Here is a 20,250-nt window from a genome sequence, read left to right on the forward strand (position 1 = left end):
AAATTAACGAGGGCTAGCAAAATAAGTCGATTTGTCAACAGGTTTGATTGGTCAAATTTATTGATTGGGTAGAAGTGTAACCAATCAGAGTAGATGTAAGATGTTGACATTTTGGTTGACAGGTGTAAACAATCGAGATGGCGACTGCTGCATACCCGGGTTGGATGATTGATTGCAAAACTGAAGTAACAAAATCCAAGGTATTACAACAAAAGTAGACTAGTTGTGCATGTGCTTTTGATAAATTATTCTTGTGAATGTCACATTAAGTGGTTCCTTTAAATTGTCAATGTATATTTTACTCCTGAAAATTAATTTTAGTTAAGCTTATAAAAATTATATTACTTAGTTATAATTTTTATTGTAGAAAAATTATATATTTCGTGTACATCGTGGAACATTCAACTACGCTTGTTACGACTAATTATGCTAATACACGAGCGTACAACACTATTCTATATGCGTCCATTATCTGCGAGGTTTACTGCGCGCCTGCGTACACAGGCTGCTTTACGGCTACGCACAGCAATTTAAATAGTGTTCAAACGATGTACACAAATTAAAAAAATGTCGATAATAATATTATTATACTTACATGACTTACCTGCCAGCAAATTCCTTCAGCGGTGTCTGTCTGCTCGTATGAAAGGTGAATTCAAATTTGCCATCAAACTGCATCATTTTATATATCAAATTAAAGCCCTAAGAAAGCCAAAACTGAAAACCTTTCTGTCATAGGTTTCATAGCACTTTCCGTAGCAAAGTTACATCTTGTCAAAGATTCACTTTCATCAAAAAGATTAAACAAAACAGCATTTCGGCAGTGTTTCTAGATAGCAGCTTTTCTATGTGGAACTGCTATCAAAATCCCTCTAAAATTCCATGTGCGAGTGTCTCATCACCATAAAAAATTATATATTTGGGTCAAGTGAAGTATAGACAACATGTAGGTTTCCTTGACCTACCTGTTCTTGAAAAAGTTTTTAAATTTCTATGTAAATATGTATTGTGTTTGGGCCCCGGTCTAGGCGAATTTGGCTGACTAGCAAAAAGGTTTGCCTCTCATACCTACTTTCTGATTATCATGTAAAAAAAAGAACTAGGTCATACCGTAATGCATTGTAGGTCACGCGATACTACGCAGATTGGCCCGCGAATGAGGTGCCGATGTGATGATGACTTGATTCAATTAGCTAATCAGAACCCCACTTCTGTGAATTCTGTAAATGCCATAAACTGCACCAAATTGGCAGACCGCTAAAGAATGTTGCTGAAAACTATAAATAATAAATTAATATTCATAGTAGGATACGGTAGTCCATAACATCAGGGACTCTCTTTTGGAATTTGAAGGAGAGCATTAAAATTGGGCTGTTCCATTTAAAATCCACACTACCCCTGTGGAAGATTTTGGAAATACCTTCCACAGAGGGAGTATGAGTTTCAAATAGAATAGACACTTGAGTAACTTCCATTTGAAATTCTCACTCCAGTTGTGGAAGATATAGGTAAAGCCATAATACAGCGGGAGTATGGGTTTCAAAATGAATAAAGCTGACCAATTATACTTGAAAAACTTACTCCCTCTGTGGCAGATATTTCCAAAATCTCCCACAGGGGTAGTGTGGATTTCAACTGGAATAGCCCAATAGATCTTCTGGAGCCTTCAAGGAAAGCAGTTTAAAGCATTTACAATTTATGTAAGGAGAGAATGGTCAACTAAGGAGAGCTAAAATACTCTCCTATATCAGATATAAGGAGAGCAGTATAGAGAGTGATTGCTCTCACTCTCCTCAAAAGACAATCCCTGTAACATATATTATGTTTTATAATATTTTTTTATAACTCAAGCTTAAAGCCATATTGTAACATTTCCATCCAAAATAGATTTGTATTTCTTTGCCATAAAGTGTTAGCTTCTAGCTATTATTAGATATGCCCCCTTTTAATTTTGAGCCGAACAACTGAGGTATTTTAAAGCAAAGAAAATTGGAATTTACTACCAGCGTCTATGTCGCCAATCCATATAGGTTGGTTGTACTACGGCACCATCCTTTGATGTGTGTGCCACAGTCCCGCACGCAATATGTTATGAACATCGCGTATGCGTTCGACTAATGTTTCCATTGTAATGATTAAACGACAGGTCCTGCATTTTATTCAAAATCTCAGATTTTGACAAAACTACAGCACCTGGAATGATCTTGATTTTTGCAGGGTATCTTAGTTTATAAGTACAATAATCGTGTAAAAAACAGAATGTTGAAAAATATTGAGGGCGTCTTCCTCAGCAAATGTTACAATATGGCTTAAAAAGTGGAAGCCCCATTTTTCAAGTTCCTTTGGGAATTAATCAAGGTTAAAATTTATTCATGTAAATTCTGTTCTGAAGTAACTGGTAACAGGTGTAACCGTGTAAGTCAGTTCTTCTGTGGTGAACTGGCCAAGCGGGGCTTCCGGTTCAAGTTATCATTACAATTTACATGACGATTCATTGACAAAGTAGCCCTACAATCTAAAAGGGATATGTCAAGAGGAGAACCATGGTTTGACTTGGCCATCCAAACCCCTGTAGTTACAAGCCCCCCTTCCCCCCCCCCAATTTGGAAAAGTATACAAAGGTCCTAAAATTTCAGAATTTGGGAGCGTAGCGAGCAAAAAAATCAGTTTTTTACGCTTTTTTGGACAAAAAATGTCCATATTTTGTCCACTTTTCACGAAATTGTCCACTTTTGTCAAAATCAGCACCCCCCAAATGAAATCCTGCGTATGGGCCTGGTCGGTGATCTTGTGTGTGGAACCCGAGGGGTCTAAGGTTCGAATCCCGGGGGTGCCAAGTAAAAAATTTGTTCATCTTCCCTCCTTTTCTGTCCGATAGCCAAAAAACATGTTTAGCGTAGATGCCTAAAGTGTTCCAATGACTTTTTCAAGGATTGTAGGTATAAGAGTATAATCATGGGTTATTTCAATATCCTGGCACGTAAGATAACAGAGATGTGATGATGGAGGTAGAATTCGAAGTAAAATATATAGAAAACAGACATGCACACAAATAATTATAATGTCGTAAAAGAAAATTTGAAATATGATACTATGGTTTTACCCTATCATAAACCTAAAAAAATGTTACTATTATTCCTATAGGAATGGAGTACAGTTACTAGAGAGCTGCATGCTGCTATAGAACAAGAACTGACTGAGAGTCATGTTGCACAATTCACTGATTTATCTGAGGCAGAAAAACGATTGTTGATGAACAGAGCAGCTAATGCTATACAACATGGTAAGTAACATTCGTACCACAGACAAGGGGATGTTAGGGGGGTGTTACCACTGGGGTCTTAGGGGGCCAGGCCTGGGGTTTTAGGGAGTTCGTAAAAAGTAAAGAAAAAAATACCTTAGGGGTCATAAAGAAAGCAAAGAAGCAAAGAAAAGGTATTAGCAATGAAAAGAGACATTCAATATTTTTTTTTACCACTACCCTCCCCCTACTTCTCTAGTACCCTAGCGGGAAAATGGGGGGTCAACCGTTAACAATTTTAGGGGCCAAAAGGGGCCTGTGTGTTCAATGTTCATTATACCCATAATGGTTCTTGCCGGCCCTCTAACATACTGTAAATGTACCATGTGAGTAATAAATTTGCAATGTTATGATATTTTTTATAAAGTTATAATGCTGTTGTTTTTTTATAACCCAGGAGATGCTTATAAATCCTTCAACTCCAAACTTTCTACCTTTCTGGACCACTACCTAAACAACTATGTTGGCCAACAACTTCTGGAGGAGTTTCCAAGTGAGAGCAAGACCGATTTGATACTTCATCAAGTGAGAGAGGGCGCTTTTGGACTGTTGCGACGATGGCCAGAGATGAAATGCAAACTACACTTGTGTTTTAATCAGAACCTACCAGATAGATTGAGACAAATGGCTTGGAAATTGAATCTTAGGAATCCAAAAGGTAATTTACTAAGTTCATATTATTTCAATTATAGACAGTGTAAAAAGGTTAAAGAGCATTGGACTGCAACCATTGTGTGAAATGGAAGAGACTGTGTACATTTTATCATGAGTAATTTACCAAATTTTCTAAAATTAGAGATTTAGCTCTTAATAAATGCCCTTATTTATATGAAAATATCATTGAACTGATGAAACTACATATTATCAATCTTTTGGTAACATATCTTATCATAAGAAATGACTAAGAATAGAAAGTTGGTGACACAATTCTTCCTTTGTTTGTTTTGTTTGTTTTATTTCTTCTTTTGCCTGGGTTACTCATTCAGTGGATGTTTTAAGGTATCCTCTGTTCTTCCATGAGGCCCAGGTTGGATATTGACGGTATTAATAAATAGACAAAGATGGGGTCTTAGGTTACCAAATGGTGGTAAATATTGTACTAAAAGTGGAGTCTTTGTATACTGGGTTGATACTGGGGAGGACCAGTATCTCTGATTATTGGGCTATTCCAGTTGAAATCCATACACCCCGTATGGAAGACATCATCATAATTTCCCACACAGGAAAAATGGAGTCACCTATTCAGGTTTAAATAAAATTCACACTCCGAGTGTTGAAGATTCTGTCTTCCATAGGGGTATGGATTTAAACTGGAATAGCCTATTGTAATGTAGATGCTGCTGAAATACAAGTATATTATATCAGAGATCCAGACACCTTGTATAATATGGTTGCTAACAAAATATATTTGCAATGATTTGTTATTTACAGCCCGTAGTAGTTATTTGGAGATCCTGAAAGCAGACCCAAACAGTGCAATGTCAGTTATGGACCTAGATATAATTCACAAGTGTGAAATATTGCTACAGGCTGAACCAACATTCAGGAATCTATCCCATAATGCAGGTAGGTGTGTAAGTGAGGTTAGGTGGCCTGGACAGAGGGATGGAGAGGGAGCAGGTTTAAGATTTTTTTATCCTACGGGAACATGTGACATCACTGTAATGCCAATTTTATGTGGCATAATCAAATGTAATAGTGATTGATTATGATTCAGTGATTGAATGAATTAGTGAATAAGTGTGGGTAGGACTGAGTTATTAAATAGGTTACTGAGATTAGGTGGATGACAGAGAGTGTAAAGATTTTTGAGCAAATCATCGACACACAGTTATATATGAACAAGTAAACCTGCAAATGTGTGTCTCAACTCCATTATAGCTCAGTTGATGGAGGGCTGGACTACGGTACAATTTCATGTTTTCAAAACTGCTCGATAGTAAGCACATATGCTAACTATTGAGTTTTTACGGTATTGTGGTTACCTATTTGATGGTAGCATCCTGGGGGTAGCATTCCAATGGGTTTCATGTTTAATTGATATAATAGAAATCCAATGCACTGCTTTACACTACTCCCTCTGTGATCCATCCAGATATCCTGCATGCAATGAAAGCTGTTCTCTCCTATCATCATGCAAGAAAGAACACCCAGACCAGCCTAGTGGACACAGATTACATGCTGGTCATCCCATTCATTGTCCACCTTCTGACCACTCTAAGACCAGACCAGCTGGTAGCAGAGAACTGTAGAGCTCTTTTAATTGAGGAGTACATCACATTCATGGCTACAAGACCATTGTATATGAAAGAGGCTTTTAATCCAGTAAGTACTTAATGCTCTGCGTGCTAGCCATGCGCTTCAATGGAAAAAGTTCAAGTTTTGAAATATTTCCCAAAAAATATCAAGAGTTATCTTAAGAACTACTGAATCAATACTAGGCTTGTTTGTACTCATTTTAATGCATTTTTCATGCTGATTCCAAATATGGTCATGAAAATTTACATTTCTGAAATTTTCGAATTTCGATTTTTTTTAATTTTAAACTTGTCGTCTGCAGTCGACACCTGCGTGAAGAGAGTTAAAATGAGTGGCAATATTTCACATCATCAGGCCCACTGATAAAAGCAAGATCAGATTATAGTTATAAAATTTATAGTTTCTAGACCGTAACCCGAACCGAGCTGAACCGTACCAAACATCAAAAAACCTCAATTCCAAAAGCATATGCACGGGCAGGTATCCCACACGGATGTGATTCCAACATCATGCAAACAGTCATATGGCGATGGATAGCTACACCCGATGGCAAGGTAGGCCTGTGCACCCGAGGGGTTGGTGGTTCAAAACCACACCTGAGAAAGAAAGTTTGCTCTTCGTCTTTCTTCCTTCCGTCATTCCCCCTCACCAAAGACCAGCTGGGGGTGTTAGGGTTATAATAACACCCTAATTTTCCTCCTATATGTGTATGTATGACGTGATCTGGTCCATAAGCGTTTTCAAAGCATGGCATACGCAATAGGAGAGCAGTATTCAATATGGGTAAAACCCTCCAGATTCAAAAGCCTTTACCCATTTTGTGCAGCGCCATCCTATTGTGTCCGCCAAAACCTATACCCTACCAAATGCAACAGAATCCAACACCCCGGGTGACATGGTGCAGGTACATGTAGCACATCGACCTAATACCCCCCCCCCCCCCTCAAACTGCCCCTAGGGGCTAGGGTCAACTAAAGGGAGAAGATTGAGTTATATGTGATATTTGCATGGACATTTGGTTTGGCATGTAATGATTACTTTTATATTTCTTACAGGAGTCAAATGCAGCCATGCAGACTCTGGTATCAACTGTGGCTGACATCCTAGAGAGACACGGCAGCAAATTAGCTCGCCATATGCAGAAGACATTTAAAGCAGCAAGTAAGTCAGTCAAGTGCCTATCATTTTCATCAACACTGCCTATCCTAAATGTTACCATGAAAACATAAACCAGATCTTGGCCCCCTCTGGAGGTTCAGTCAGTTCAAATAGCTATTGCTATATATAGCCTTGCTTTATTAATCTGGTGTTGTTTTAAGTTCACAGAACTTATTCAAACAATACTTGTAGAATTTAGCATGTGTCACATTAATTTTGCCTGTCCCAGGAGCAAACTGCCCACCCAAACTGACATGTGGACAGGTGGCTCAGCTAACACCTATGTTTATAAGAGACCACTTTAGGCTGCATTAAGACAAAACAAATGTAACTGATTTACATGTAGATGCTTCTGCTGAAATGTAAATGCAAAATAAGAGAAAGTGAATTTAGCAACAATTTACCCATGAAGTGCTCTACACTTGTTACCTCTCAAAATATTATAAGCTCACACAAGAACACTAAAAAAACTTGTGATACAAGACAAGGTCCCGGGGGGCCACTCACATAATTGGTCTGTACGCATGCATGAAAAAAAAAACAAGGAAAAGGGGTTTTTTTTTTTTAGGCAAGGCGAGTTACGCGAGTGACGATTTAGGGTCTAAAACCACTGATTTTCAAGAATAAGGGTAGTTTTCTGAACAACTTGTTTAGGGTACCTTTTCAAATTTTTGGTAAATTACGAGTCCGAAAAGGGTACATGTTTTCATTTTTACATATGGAAAAGTTTTCCTATGAAAGTCTCTTTAAATAAATTATACTCGACTCCAGTGTGTGCACGCTGTGTGTACAGAGGCGTTCAAGGTCAATGCACAATGCATACATTACCACACAACACACTAAGCAGGGCTGTACGGAAGAGGGTATGATTTTTCCTACGGTACGACGACATTTTGTAACCAATCAGATTCCTTTTTAGAGAGTAGAATCTGGCGAAGTATTTCTAGGAAATACCGTTTGAGCCAAGTCAATCGGAATGACTATTATCAAGTGAGGGCCGTCTATAGCACGCTACTTTAATGACACGGGGTGCATGTCAGCATGTTTCGCCGTAAATCGAGTGTGATTTTGGGAATACCTTGCAGTGTTTAGTGCTCCTGTACGACAAGGTCTTTCATCAGATTTCCTTGAAAATCGGGGAAAGTAAAGTTTAATATATACATGAGACAATTAAGAGTGAGCCAAAAAATAAAAGGCTTCCCCTTTATAATAATTGAAGTTGAAAGTGAAAAAAGACAATTTTCTCCCATTGCTTAACTGTGGGACCCCTTTATTTGAGCAAAAGAGACTACTTTTCCATATGACTGGCCAAAAGACTCATTAGGGGCTAAATTCTATATTAAATTACCTTATGAAGGGGCTAAATTTGCTGGTAGGGTCAAACTCGTTTAGGGGGTGTTTGAAAAAAATTTGGTCACGCATGCGTACAATGTCATATTTGAGTGATCCCCCCGGGGACAATGTATGATAGCTGGCACCACAACACAAAGTGTAACTCAATCTGGCAGAGTTGTGATGTAGTGTCATAGCATTAAGGAATAGTTCATTGGTAAAACACCTGAGGGCATATTTTTATAAATTTTAATGTGAATGTGACTTATGCAGTATAGTATGCTCAGAGGTCTCTGGACTTGGGACCAGATTTTGGTGGGGCAAACTTGGTTTTGTGAGCGCTCAACCATCCCACTTCTCTTGAGCATATTGCTCATGTTGCTGATTGCCTTTGAACTTCTTCATAGCCAAAGCTTATGCTGGGATTCATGATCAAGAATATCCCCACCATTGACATTGGTATGGATGATGATAATTATATCACTTCTCCAAACTTATAAATGTATCCTTGATTGTGATTCTTGGGGTATGGTGGGAGACCACTGTCTTGCATCAATGGATGTGAGTGTAAGCCTAGCCCAGAACCTTTTTACTATTCACTGATAGTGCGCTTGTCAAAATTAGTGATCTATGGGTACACCAAGCAAATATAGCAAATATTGACCAAACATTAAAGGTATTTGGATTTTTTTTTATCAAATATATTTGTATTGTTTCCTACAGATAATTTGGAAGGTCAAGAGGCTCTGCTGGAAGGACTCAAGAGTCTGATTAGACCCATGGTCAGATGCATGTTTGTAGGTAAGATAAACTACTTTCACATCAGCACTGTTTTGTAACTTTTTAACAACTGTTAGTATCTCTTTATTCTATGTACATAAGTCATTAATTAATTGTATAGGCCTCTCATCACAAGAGGAAATAGTGCAAATTTGATTGGAATGCTTCAAATGTTACAGAAATCAGCAAAGTTGTCATGATTACTAAACCAGGTACTATCTAAAAGTGGTAAAATTTATGAAAAACCTCAAGGTTAATGAAACTTATTGACAAATTGGCATGGCTTAAATAAGAAAGTTTCATACAGGCCTAGTAATGTTATGTTATTAATCTTCTTTTCTGGGATCGTTTAGTGCAGTAAAATTTCATCAGTTAAAGTCGAATTAGTTCACTGTATTACCTGCAATTTAATTAAGACAGATTTCCCCTATGACACAGGCCTTTGATTTTTACTTGTCTAATTTTGTTTACTTTTTCTTGTTTTACACTGCAGGTTATTTAACGCTGGATACAGTGTTATACATATGGGATCAGCATATCATCGGTCTGGACACACCTATATATGATATTGTACCCACTATGGCTGCTGTTGTACTCAAACTTTTGAATCAAACACTAATGGAATGCAGTACAGTAAGTAAAGAAAGTTCAATAAAAACATGATTACTAAAATCTTTTTAAAATAAGGTTGTTTTACATGTGGAGCTTATTACACAGATAACAGAATTGATTAATACAATACTAGCTATGTAAAATTTATTTTAATTTCACCTGCAAAATTAAAATCATTATAGTTTTTTTGTTCTTGTCAAAGTTGACAAAACATGCTTTTTGCTTTTTCTTTCTCTAGTCAACTCATGACATAGTTGACATGTGCTCTTGTGATTCTGATGTGCTCTAGTGTTTGTTAATATCTTGAGCATGTAATATTACCATGATAGTATAATTTATGATGAACTTGTTAAATGAGTATAAGTCATGATTAGGTAAAGTGAATTGTCTTTTGTGTAACATCACAAAACCAATCTGTATTTTATATGACCGTAATTAGCACTTGGGTATACTAAGAAAACAAAAAACACATAACAATATTCTTCTTTTCCCGTTTAGCTTTATGGAATGGAAGAAGCTCTAAAGAGAGATGCTAGTTCACTTACAAAGGAACAGTTTATGTATGAGGTATGATATGCAGAATAGCTTTTTAAGGCTTTGATTGTTTGTACATTATTTAAAACAACCTACAATGCTCGTCAAAGTGTTGGGATACTATGAATATAATTTGGTTCATCTCAAGTTTGGTAGTGACGTCAATGCTACTTCGCGATTGCGCCGCAAGCGTGTCAACAAACCGCCCATGTACGCATGCATGTACACTCAGGGTGTTTAACTTTACATGCACGATTACGATTTGATACTCCGGCAAGCGAAATACGCACATACGTCACTACCAAAGTTGAGATGAACCAAATTATAGGGATTGTACATAAGCCTCCCCCATTCCCCGGATCAATGTTGAATCCTGCATTTTTGCTCATGTGTGCCTGGTACAGTCAGCTTAGGAATATTTCTAAATACACTGGGTTTCAGAGACGAATGGCAGTCCCTTGCTCAGATTGACGCAAGCGCCCTGTTAATGAGGGACATACGCAGAGCTTTGTGTTCACTTCAAGGGTGCCGATCTGCGCCGACCAATGATTTGACACACAATCAGCCAATCAGATTGTCGGACTGTTGCTATGATTGTCAGACGATTGATTCAGCCAATCAGAGCCCCACTTACGTGTTTATGCTCTGCACCCTCTCAAAATGTAAACAAGTGCTGTTTTTCTGACAAAAATGTAGGTGATTAAAATACTTGATGGAAATACAACCATAATACAAAGCAACTTCTGTCCCAAGAAGTCACCTGTAACTGTCAGTATTGAATGATTCATGAACCACAAAGATTTGTTGCATGGATGTTTGCTTATTTGTTTTGGTAATGATTTCTTTTTTGCTTACTTTTGTTTGTTTGTTGAAGTATTTGGTTGCTCAGGCAGCCTCGTTGATATGGTCCAGTTTTACGTGTCACACAAATAATTTCAATATTTCCAACATTTGATTACAAACCCTGTACTTTATTCTGTGGATGATGCATTGTTCTCATAGACTCAGTGGCATTAGACTGGTACCATAGAGTACAAAATCTTTAGTAATTCACCTTCTTCATGCATTATTGGCAACATGGTCCAGTTTACATGTCACAAATAATTTCAATATTTCCAAGACTGAATTAGATCCATATGCTTTATTCTGTGCATGATGCATTGTTCTCATAGACTCAATGGGGTTAGACTGATGTGGTGTACCAGAGAGTACAACTACTTTATGCAGTCTCGGCAACATGGTCCAGTTTATGTGTCACAAATAATTTCAATATTTCCAAGACTGTATTGGATCCATATGCGTAATTTTGTGCATGATGCATTGTGATTGCATAGACTCAAGGGTGTCAGCATGTTAGACTGGTGTGGTGTACCATAGAGTACAAAAGCTTTAGTAATTTAACTCTTCAGGCAGTCTCGGCAACATGGTCCAGTTTACATGTCACAAATAATTTCAATATTTCATTTCAGATCAATAAGCATTTCTATCAGGATCTCTTTACCATTCTGAATAAGGACCATGGACGACTCCCAGTGCTTGATCCAACACAAAGTAAGGATATTTTTAATACCATCACAAGTAAATAAGAAACAATCAGGATAGTAGACTAAATATCAGATATAGTAAATTTTCTAAATGAGTCAAACATACATACATTATACACATTCAGATATTTTTATAACGCAAGAATATCAAAGCGTTATACAGGAAGCAGAAAGAAGCGCAATAAGAAGGAAAAAAAGCTAACTGAAAAGACAAGTTTTAAGAGTTTTTTAAAAACCTGGATAAGGGAGACTCCCTGGTGGTTTTGTTCCTTTCCCTTATGCCAGAGATGTACAACTTTGTCCAAGTATTATTTAGAAAGACTATAATACTTACCACTGCTATTTTTATTCAGACATCGTAATATTGTATTTCTCATGGAAAGGATCGGTAGAATGAATTTAAGTTCAAAATCGGTTTCTTCAGTCATGCTGGTTGAAAATTGATGCCAAGGCAGTGCCCATATTTCACTATTATTTATGTCAACTATAATTGTTCTCTTGATAATTAATTCCTTGGAACAGAAGAAAGTAAAGACATAATTAATTTGCAGCCACAGTGATTGTGAACTTGATGATTAATTATTATTTTCATTGTGTCTATACTAGTTGCTATGCCATGGTCTCAATGGAATAAGAATGTAATACCACCAACACTCACAGCTCAGGATAGACAACAAGCCAGAGAAGAGAGACAATCTAAAATGCAAAGGTGAGAGAGAGAGCTAGGATAAATGGAGAGGACATCTCTTAATGAACTAGTTTCCATTCAGTGCAATCTTTACCAATGGGCTAGATCTGGGGAAATCGCCCGCCATAGGGATGGGTGAAGAACTTGTGGAGTGTTGAGACTTGGGTAGAATTAAGTAACATGTAAAAGTTTGAATAAACTCATAAAAAAATGGAAAAGAGTAGCTTGGATTGCAGTGTCCTTCCCTCATCAACAAAAAGGTCCACTTTTCAGGGTAATGTCAGAATGTACTCAAGGAAGTCCAAATTAGAAAGAGAAATTAACAAAGGGATCCCTGTTGAAACTGTTCAAAATAGCCGCTAAAAGAGCATCTTTGGCCCCACGACAATGTGCTAGGTGGGACTTTTGTTATGATGTAGATGCTTGGTCTGCTGCCATTAATCATTGAATTCACTCTGCAACTTGCACACAATAACTGATACTCTTCAAACTTGGTAGGGTAATAGGGTATGATGATCTCTTGTGCTGAATAGTTTTGGGTATTATTGTTTGCACATTTATGAATATAATAACCTTTGTTATGGGGGTGCCTACCCCCCCCCCAATTATGAACTGCATACAGCAAACCATAGAAAAAATAACCCAACCCGACCTGACTTGTTACTGGACTCCCGTCGTTCATGAACCAGGCCTGCAATTAATCAATATAGCCTCTCCGGCCTAACCTGGTCCATTTTGGTCCGACGAAATGGGCTTTAATTCACTCACATTAGTTATCATTATTTTGTTGCCAATTTAGGGAACTATATCAGCGCCACCAAGAGGAAGAAGAACGTAATCGACAAAAACATGAAGAAAAGCATCAAAGAGAGCAGGATGAAAAGGACAAACAGAATCTTGAGAAACTATTGCAGCAGGTATGTCACATGTGCGTTTGTTTTTGCCCCGGTTTTTGCCAGCAAACGAGGACACACACTCGACTTCACATTCAAACCGCGGACCACCCTGCAATGGGGGACCATCATCGGTTTCTATCGGTATATAAGAAATAACGTCCACAGTTGCTAGGTTAAATTCCATACACACAAAAATACACAAACAAAATGGCGGAAGACGTCCTCATAGATTCCTGCCCTGAGTCGTCAACCGTCTGGATTGACGACTGAGAAAACTATGTGGAAAAAAGTGACGGATTTTGCAACAGGATTCCTGTGGCATAGAGCATGCGCAGTTGTGTCCAAATTGTCAGGGCACTGAAACACCCCATACCCCAACTTACACGCATTTAATGAAATTTTTATGCTATATCTCAAAACCGAGAAATCGTATCAAACACATATCTCGTAATTACGGCTCTAAGCTGCATGATTCCGAGTTGCCTAATTTATTTTTAAAATCAATATTAAAGTTCACCTTCATAGCACTTGTCAGATAGGTGAATGAGCGTTAGAAAAAAGAAAATTGAGTTTTAATTTAATACTAAAACCGCATGTATGTTTCGATTTGCAAGGAAGTAAATAATAAACTACGACTATCTTCAGTAGATAGCATTAACTTGTTTTTGACATGATGTAACAACTATCTTCAGCAGATTTGTGCTTCACAATTTTGTGTATGTATAATGTGTGGGGGTGTGTGTGCATGGTGTAGGGCGGGGATGTATGTGGGGTAGGGCAGAGGGGGTTTGTAGGACTATTATAAGATCACATTTAAATCGGAAAGTATTTCATTTGGGAGCTTTTGGGAAAGAAAGAAAGAAATGATTAAATAAATTAATCAAACATAGAGAAAGAAAGGAAGAAAGAAAGACAGAAAAAATAAAGCAAAAATGTATACTTCATGTATTTATACTAAACAAAAATCTTTTGACCGAGTTTGTTGTTTTTAGAAGTTCAGAGCGTGATCTTGTCACAGCGGCGCGGTACATGGGCGCCGCTAGTCAGTCGCGCTACGGCGCACAACCAAAGTCGCATTGAATAGTTTCAGAAGTCCGTCATGATATGGACTGTCAGATAATCAGTCGTCACTACGAAGCATGCACAGTACATGCGAAGTGTAGACGGCTGATTGGAATTAGTCTAACGTCCTCGGTATGTCGATTGAGTACGGATTCAGACGACCACGTTTGCATGGTCCTCAACAGCGTCCACGTTTGGAGGCGATTACCTGTGGTTGTGTGAGCAACCATGTAGACACACAATACATTTTGTATTCAAAGCATGGACCTAGCTACAAACGAACTCCATCCTCAGTTTGAGGAGGTCTGCATTAGGTCCCAATTGTGTGCTAAATGTAATTGAGAGATATGTCCGCTAGTGTGCATTAAAAATAGCTACTTCAGTTGGTAGACGTATTTCGTACTGTGTGTCATAAAGAGCTATACACACAAAAAATCTGCATTTTGGTCCTCGGTTTGGCAATTACATGTCAAATCCAACATCCTCGGTTGTCCGGCATACACGCTGCCCGCAGTTGCCAGCTGGTGTGTCGCTGTCCAAGTGTGTCACTGTCCATGTTTGCCAGTGTGGGTGCACATTTGTAATGCGATCAAAATTCAGGTTTCAATTTCATTACATGAGCCATTCTCAGAGCTTTATTTTGCTGAAAGTTTCATCATAATTACAGGTGACATATATGGTGTGATCAAGCAAAATCAGTCCGAAGTCGGACATATTGAATTTTCAGTTTCTTATAGGATTGTAAACAGCATTTGCAAAGCTATATTTTGCAGAAAACCCCATTGAATTTGGGCAATCAGTTCAAAAGATGTGAGCAGTTAAAGAGTTTCCAAAACAATAGGAAACAAAAGGAAGTGCTTCCTTTGTTTGGCTATATCTCAAAATCAATATTTCCGACTTCCGACTGATTTTACTTGATCACATCACATATGACCATTTTAGTGTTGCTCAGAACACTACCATACAAAGGAAATTAATACTATTATTGGCTTCATCTCAAAATCAACATCCCTAACATCCAACTCATTTTGCTTGATCACATGACATATGAGTGGACATGGACATTTCCCATTATACTCTGATAAACCATGAATACACAACCAACCATGGACATGGCCTCTCACCTATTCCAGAAGATCACATAAGCCTAAAAAAAAAAAAAAAAAAAAAAAAGCGCAGTGATTTATAGTGCGCTACGCACAGGCACAACGCCTAGACGTTGATCCACAAGCCTCAGCACACTTTACAGTGCATATGGGTATAGGGAGAATCCACAGCTGACTAGGTGTAAGCCAATTATGTCCAGTTTGATAGTAAATTACTGTCCTTGTTTTATGGGTTTTGTGTTTTGACTCGTATCATACATACACACACCCACACACAATCCTGTTCTGTTACTCTGAAAACTGTGTAGACGCATGGTCATTCGCCGGCGAAGTGTTACATGTTATCCAATTATCACTATGCCAACTGGATCACGCTTTGAGTTCTGCACCACGATCAAAATGATCAAAACACAAAGTCTATGGCATGTACTACCAATTCCAAAAGGTGCGTGACCCAGTTACCAAGGAGTTATGTAACCACTTCGCTGGCGAATTGCAGAGGACACTTTTTGAACACAAATGGCCATTCTGAGTGAGTATTATGTTTCCTATGGGTATGGGGCCTGGGGTACTCAGTACAAATGGCCATACGGGGACGTGCCGCAAATATGGGTAGCATTTTCAGCCTCTTGGTATATCAATGACCCCTTTTTCAAAGCCTATTTTGGTATATGAATGGGTCCTTTTTTCACAATTTTCTCGATTTTTTCAGAAAATAGCCAAAAATTTTCAAATTTTTCGCAAAAGTTTGGGAAAATTTGTAAAAACTAAGACAATTTGGGTTAAATTCGGCCGAAAATTTTGACTTTTGGTATATCAATGGGTCCAAATTTCTTGAAAATTTGGTATATTTATGGGTCCACTTTCAAATTCTCAGCGGCACGTCCCTACCAAAACCAAACTTGAGTACCCCCCCGGGGTATGGGGAGTCAATCAAGATGGTTTATGGAGTTATACACCTGTGCCTATTTACTTTGTTACAGGAGAGACAAGAAAGGGAGAAGCATGATAGGCAGACAAAACAAGAAATAGATGCATTGAAAAAGGAGATTGACAGACTTAAAATGGTGAGTCAACTTTGTGCAATCCACAGATTTTCCAGATCAGTCATTAATTTGCAACGTGCCTGTCGGTGTAAAAAATGCTATCTCTAATAGACACCCCTCTCCTTAATTTTATTGTGTGTGGAAAAAGTGACTGAAATGCATAAATTTCTATGCCATATGTCATGTGAGTTTCCTGGACGTGACAGTCAGGAAATTGTATGGATGAAAACTTGAACTTCCATCCGCTTTGTTGCTAAATTATAGGAGGCTATTCATTTAAAGAACAAAGTAACACATAGGCCTCGTTTATTTATTTATTTATTTATTGTGTGGATGGGTCTCAGAGAGTGCTGGGCCTAGCACCGTGGAGGCCTCTTGTGGACATTATTTTTTTTAAGAGAATGAGTGCCGTAATATTTAATAGGGTCTGCCCTCCCAAAGTTGAGAATGGAACGTCCCACTCAATTTGTGAAAAGGTCACATATTAAACCCTTTTGATGGACCCAAGTAACTGCCTAAAATGAAGCAAAATTGAAAATAAATGTGGTTTCAAATTGAACTTTGGAATTTGAAAAGTATAAAGTATAAATCATGTTGGGTCTGAGGGTGTGCTAACACTTTTCTTTGATGACTTTGACAAAACATTTTAATTTTTTCAAATATATTAAAAAAACACCTGGTCTAAGCTAATTGAATGAACATTCTTAGTCAGTGGGAGTGGTCTAGTTTGTAGACACATAATCTGATTGGACAATCGCATGATTTCGGGTGCCGTCTATCAGGCCGTAGACGACCCCACGTCATTGTGAGTGGTGATAACGCGTAACACGCTTGTAGAGGTGCGCGTATGTATCGCGTTGTATGCGTAGACTACATGTAGTGCGGAATAAACCAATTACTGTATTAATTCTGTTATTGTTTCAGATTCAGCAGCCATCTAATCAGCCTGGTTCACTGTCTGAACCAAGGTAAGTGTATGAACCAATGTAAAGATCAGTATCAAGTTTGATATCAGGGCTAGCTGTAAAGTCGGCAAGAATTAGAGAATCAATTCTTGCAACAAATCTCCTAAATTTAGTTTGCGAGAATCAAAATTCATGCCTATTCCATACGCAGTAAGTTAACTTGATTATCTTGATTCTGACAAGATAAGTTTATGATAATCAATTTTGTGCTTTGCCATTAATGCAGTGTCATAAACATAAAACACAAGAAAGCTGATTTGTTAGTCAAAAATTTAGTCAAAAATGACAGCAGAGACCTGAATTTGCAGCTTAGAATAGAAAATGCAGCATTCATCTGTGTTACCACATGGTGTATGTGAAAAACAGTGGCGGCTGGATCCCTAGTGACATGTGTTGAGATTTCACAAAAAAGTAGGATTTTACAAATTTAACTTTCAATTGCCTAACTCTTTTATAGAACCATTGTTAAACAGCAATTCCCAGTACAATTCATGTACTCAACGTTTTCCTGATGTTCATTACGATTGACATCCATCAATATGTGATGCATCCATTGTATCATCTGTCACTCCCATGTATGTGATACCACCAACAATTTAATTGTAAAAACTGAAAAAGCATGAAAAGCATTGCAGTATATTGGCCATAGAATTTTAAATATATTTTATTTGATTGAATTTGCTACTTTGATTTCATTGTATTAAGGGAGGTAAAGGGAAAATGCTTTTCATTTATTTCATACCTCTAAAGCAGGGCTCCGCAAATTGCGGCGCGCGTGCCACTTGTGGCACGCCGTGGCTGCCCGAGTGGCGCGCAGCGCCGTTTAGATTTGTGAAAAAAAATTTAAATTATTTAAAAACATTAAAAAAAATAAAATATGTCTCGACCGGCGGCTAAAATCATGTTGCACCAAATGGCGTCATTTGCACCTCAAATTTAAAAAAAATCGATAGCTTCACAGGGGGGACACCCCCCTGACTCCCACCGGCGGTGCTAAAGCATTGAGTGGCGCTTTGCATTTTTCTTTTATTTCATGTGGCGCTTCAACAAATCTATTTGATGAAGCCTGCTCTAAAGTATATAGTACCACCTCCAAGGTCAGCAGTTGAAAATATATATGTGATCTCTTTTGTAGCTCTCAAGGCAGGCAGCCAGACTCACCACCCAGGACATCATCAGGTGATGATGACAGGGGAGATAGGAAGGGTGCAGAGAAGACAACTAAAGATATGCTCAACCATTTTGCTAATGGAGCTAGATCATGTAAGTTATTATCTGAGACAACCAAAGAGAACAGACGCAAAGAGTACCAACTCAGAATTAAAACCAGAGAACCAGGACTCGACCGCCATCTTGATACAGGCATGGAGCTAAAATTGGGGGTATTCGGTTTCCCTCGGAATGCGCTCGAGGAATTCGTTGTCATGCAAGCGTGACATGGATGATGGGCGCATTTGAGAGACGCAAGTTGATGCGACCTGCACGCAAGTACCAAGACGCTTCAGATGAGACGCAGAATTGTTTTCGTTCGTCTCCGCGCACCGTCTGCAAGGACCCGAATACCCTCAATTTTCTCCCCATAGCTGACGGTGCGATTGTACGTGTCGGTGTAGGGAGTCCCGGTTCTCCTTCTCTAATTCTGTGGTACCAACTCAGAATTGACTTGTGTGTATCGCTATGGTAAATTCCCCGCCATTATTGGTTTACCACACTGGAGACCAAGTGTACCTCCAGCATTTAATAGAAAAGCCCAAAATCGAATGTGTTTTTACAACTTATCATCTTGAGTGTTACAAAGGTCTTTGTGCAATGTGCATAGTACTTAGCATGCAAACTCACTCTTTAAAATGAAGTTAACCTGGCACATGGTGAAATTATCTAGAGGTACGACACAATTTTGCCCTCCACTTAAGGGATCTGGAATGAGCGTTTTGAGCGTTTCGACAGTATTTTTTGTGGGACATGAGAGCACATCAGACATATCGAATTGCATTCTGAATACGAAGAATGTCTTTCTGATATCAAATAATTTTCTTTTTTTGAAATTCACGATATAATACAAATTTTATGACAAATTATTTTTGAGTAAATCATCAAATTTATTTTACTTTACTGCCTCGATGAAGGCATTATGGACTATGCTGACATGATATAAGTTATGTGGGAATTGGGAAATGTAGGGTCAAATCGAGATTCCAATTTTTTCCTCCAACCATTTTTTTATTCCAAAATGTCATTTGTGTATGCCCATTATTTGTCATGCATGACACAAAACAATACACAAAGATTGTGTTTGAATGACACACATATTCAGATTCAGATAGATTTATTCACATATCTTCATCTTCACAAGTTACAATTGTATACAAAAACTACAAATATACAGTGATTGTACTGATGATACAATTTGAAATCATTTTAGCAATAATCAAAATAGTAATTATAATATTTCACATTGATCACATTAAAAACATTTGACCAGGATGTTTTATATTTTATCTTTTTTCAGTGGGTGGCCAAAGTCAATGAAATGGAACCTTTGCAGACTTGGAAATAATGTGGTATTGCAGCTAGATTTGCAACTCTTTGACCTATACTGTGAGGCAGCTCTTTACATATACCTTGTGCAATATAGCAATACAGATATTTTTTTGTATAGTTTTGTAAAGTTGCTATGTACATGTATCATGCTAAATTATTGTTATATGTGATGCGATCAAGCAAAATCGGTCAGAACTCGGTAATATTGATTTTGAGATATAGCCATACAAAGGAAATATTTTGTTTCCTGTTGTTTTGGAAACTCTTTAATTGCTCATATCTTTGGAACTGGTTGTTCAATTTCAATGGGGTTTCCTGTCAAATCCAGATTTGTAAATACTTTTTACTATCCTATTAGAAACTGAAAATTTAATACTTCCGAGTTCCGACTGATTTTGCTTGATCGCATCACATATGCATGTTATA

At 37.9% G+C, this 20,250-nt stretch overlaps 1 protein-coding gene across 1 annotated transcript; it reads left to right on the forward strand.

Annotated features, from left to right (window-relative positions):
• Positions 1-2: 2 nt before the first annotated feature.
• LOC140168421 (uncharacterized) lies at positions 3-19,902 on the forward strand. Its single transcript, XM_072191809.1, has 16 exons — positions 3-200; positions 3,145-3,283; positions 3,699-3,959; positions 4,733-4,867; positions 5,397-5,626; positions 6,616-6,721; positions 8,774-8,851; positions 9,324-9,463; positions 9,941-10,009; positions 11,446-11,527; positions 12,127-12,229; positions 13,008-13,125; positions 16,256-16,339; positions 17,243-17,286; positions 18,419-18,546; positions 19,793-19,902. Exons 1-16 carry the CDS (start codon positions 138-140, stop codon positions 19,810-19,812), a joined length of 1,800 nt encoding a protein of 599 aa, XP_072047910.1. The 5' UTR covers positions 3-137; the 3' UTR covers positions 19,813-19,902.
• The last annotated feature ends 348 nt before the right edge of the window (positions 19,903-20,250 follow it).

Source organism: Amphiura filiformis, chromosome 13, assembly GCF_039555335.1.
Source record: "Amphiura filiformis chromosome 13, Afil_fr2py, whole genome shotgun sequence".
NCBI classification, from domain to species: domain Eukaryota; kingdom Metazoa; phylum Echinodermata; class Ophiuroidea; order Amphilepidida; family Amphiuridae; genus Amphiura; species Amphiura filiformis.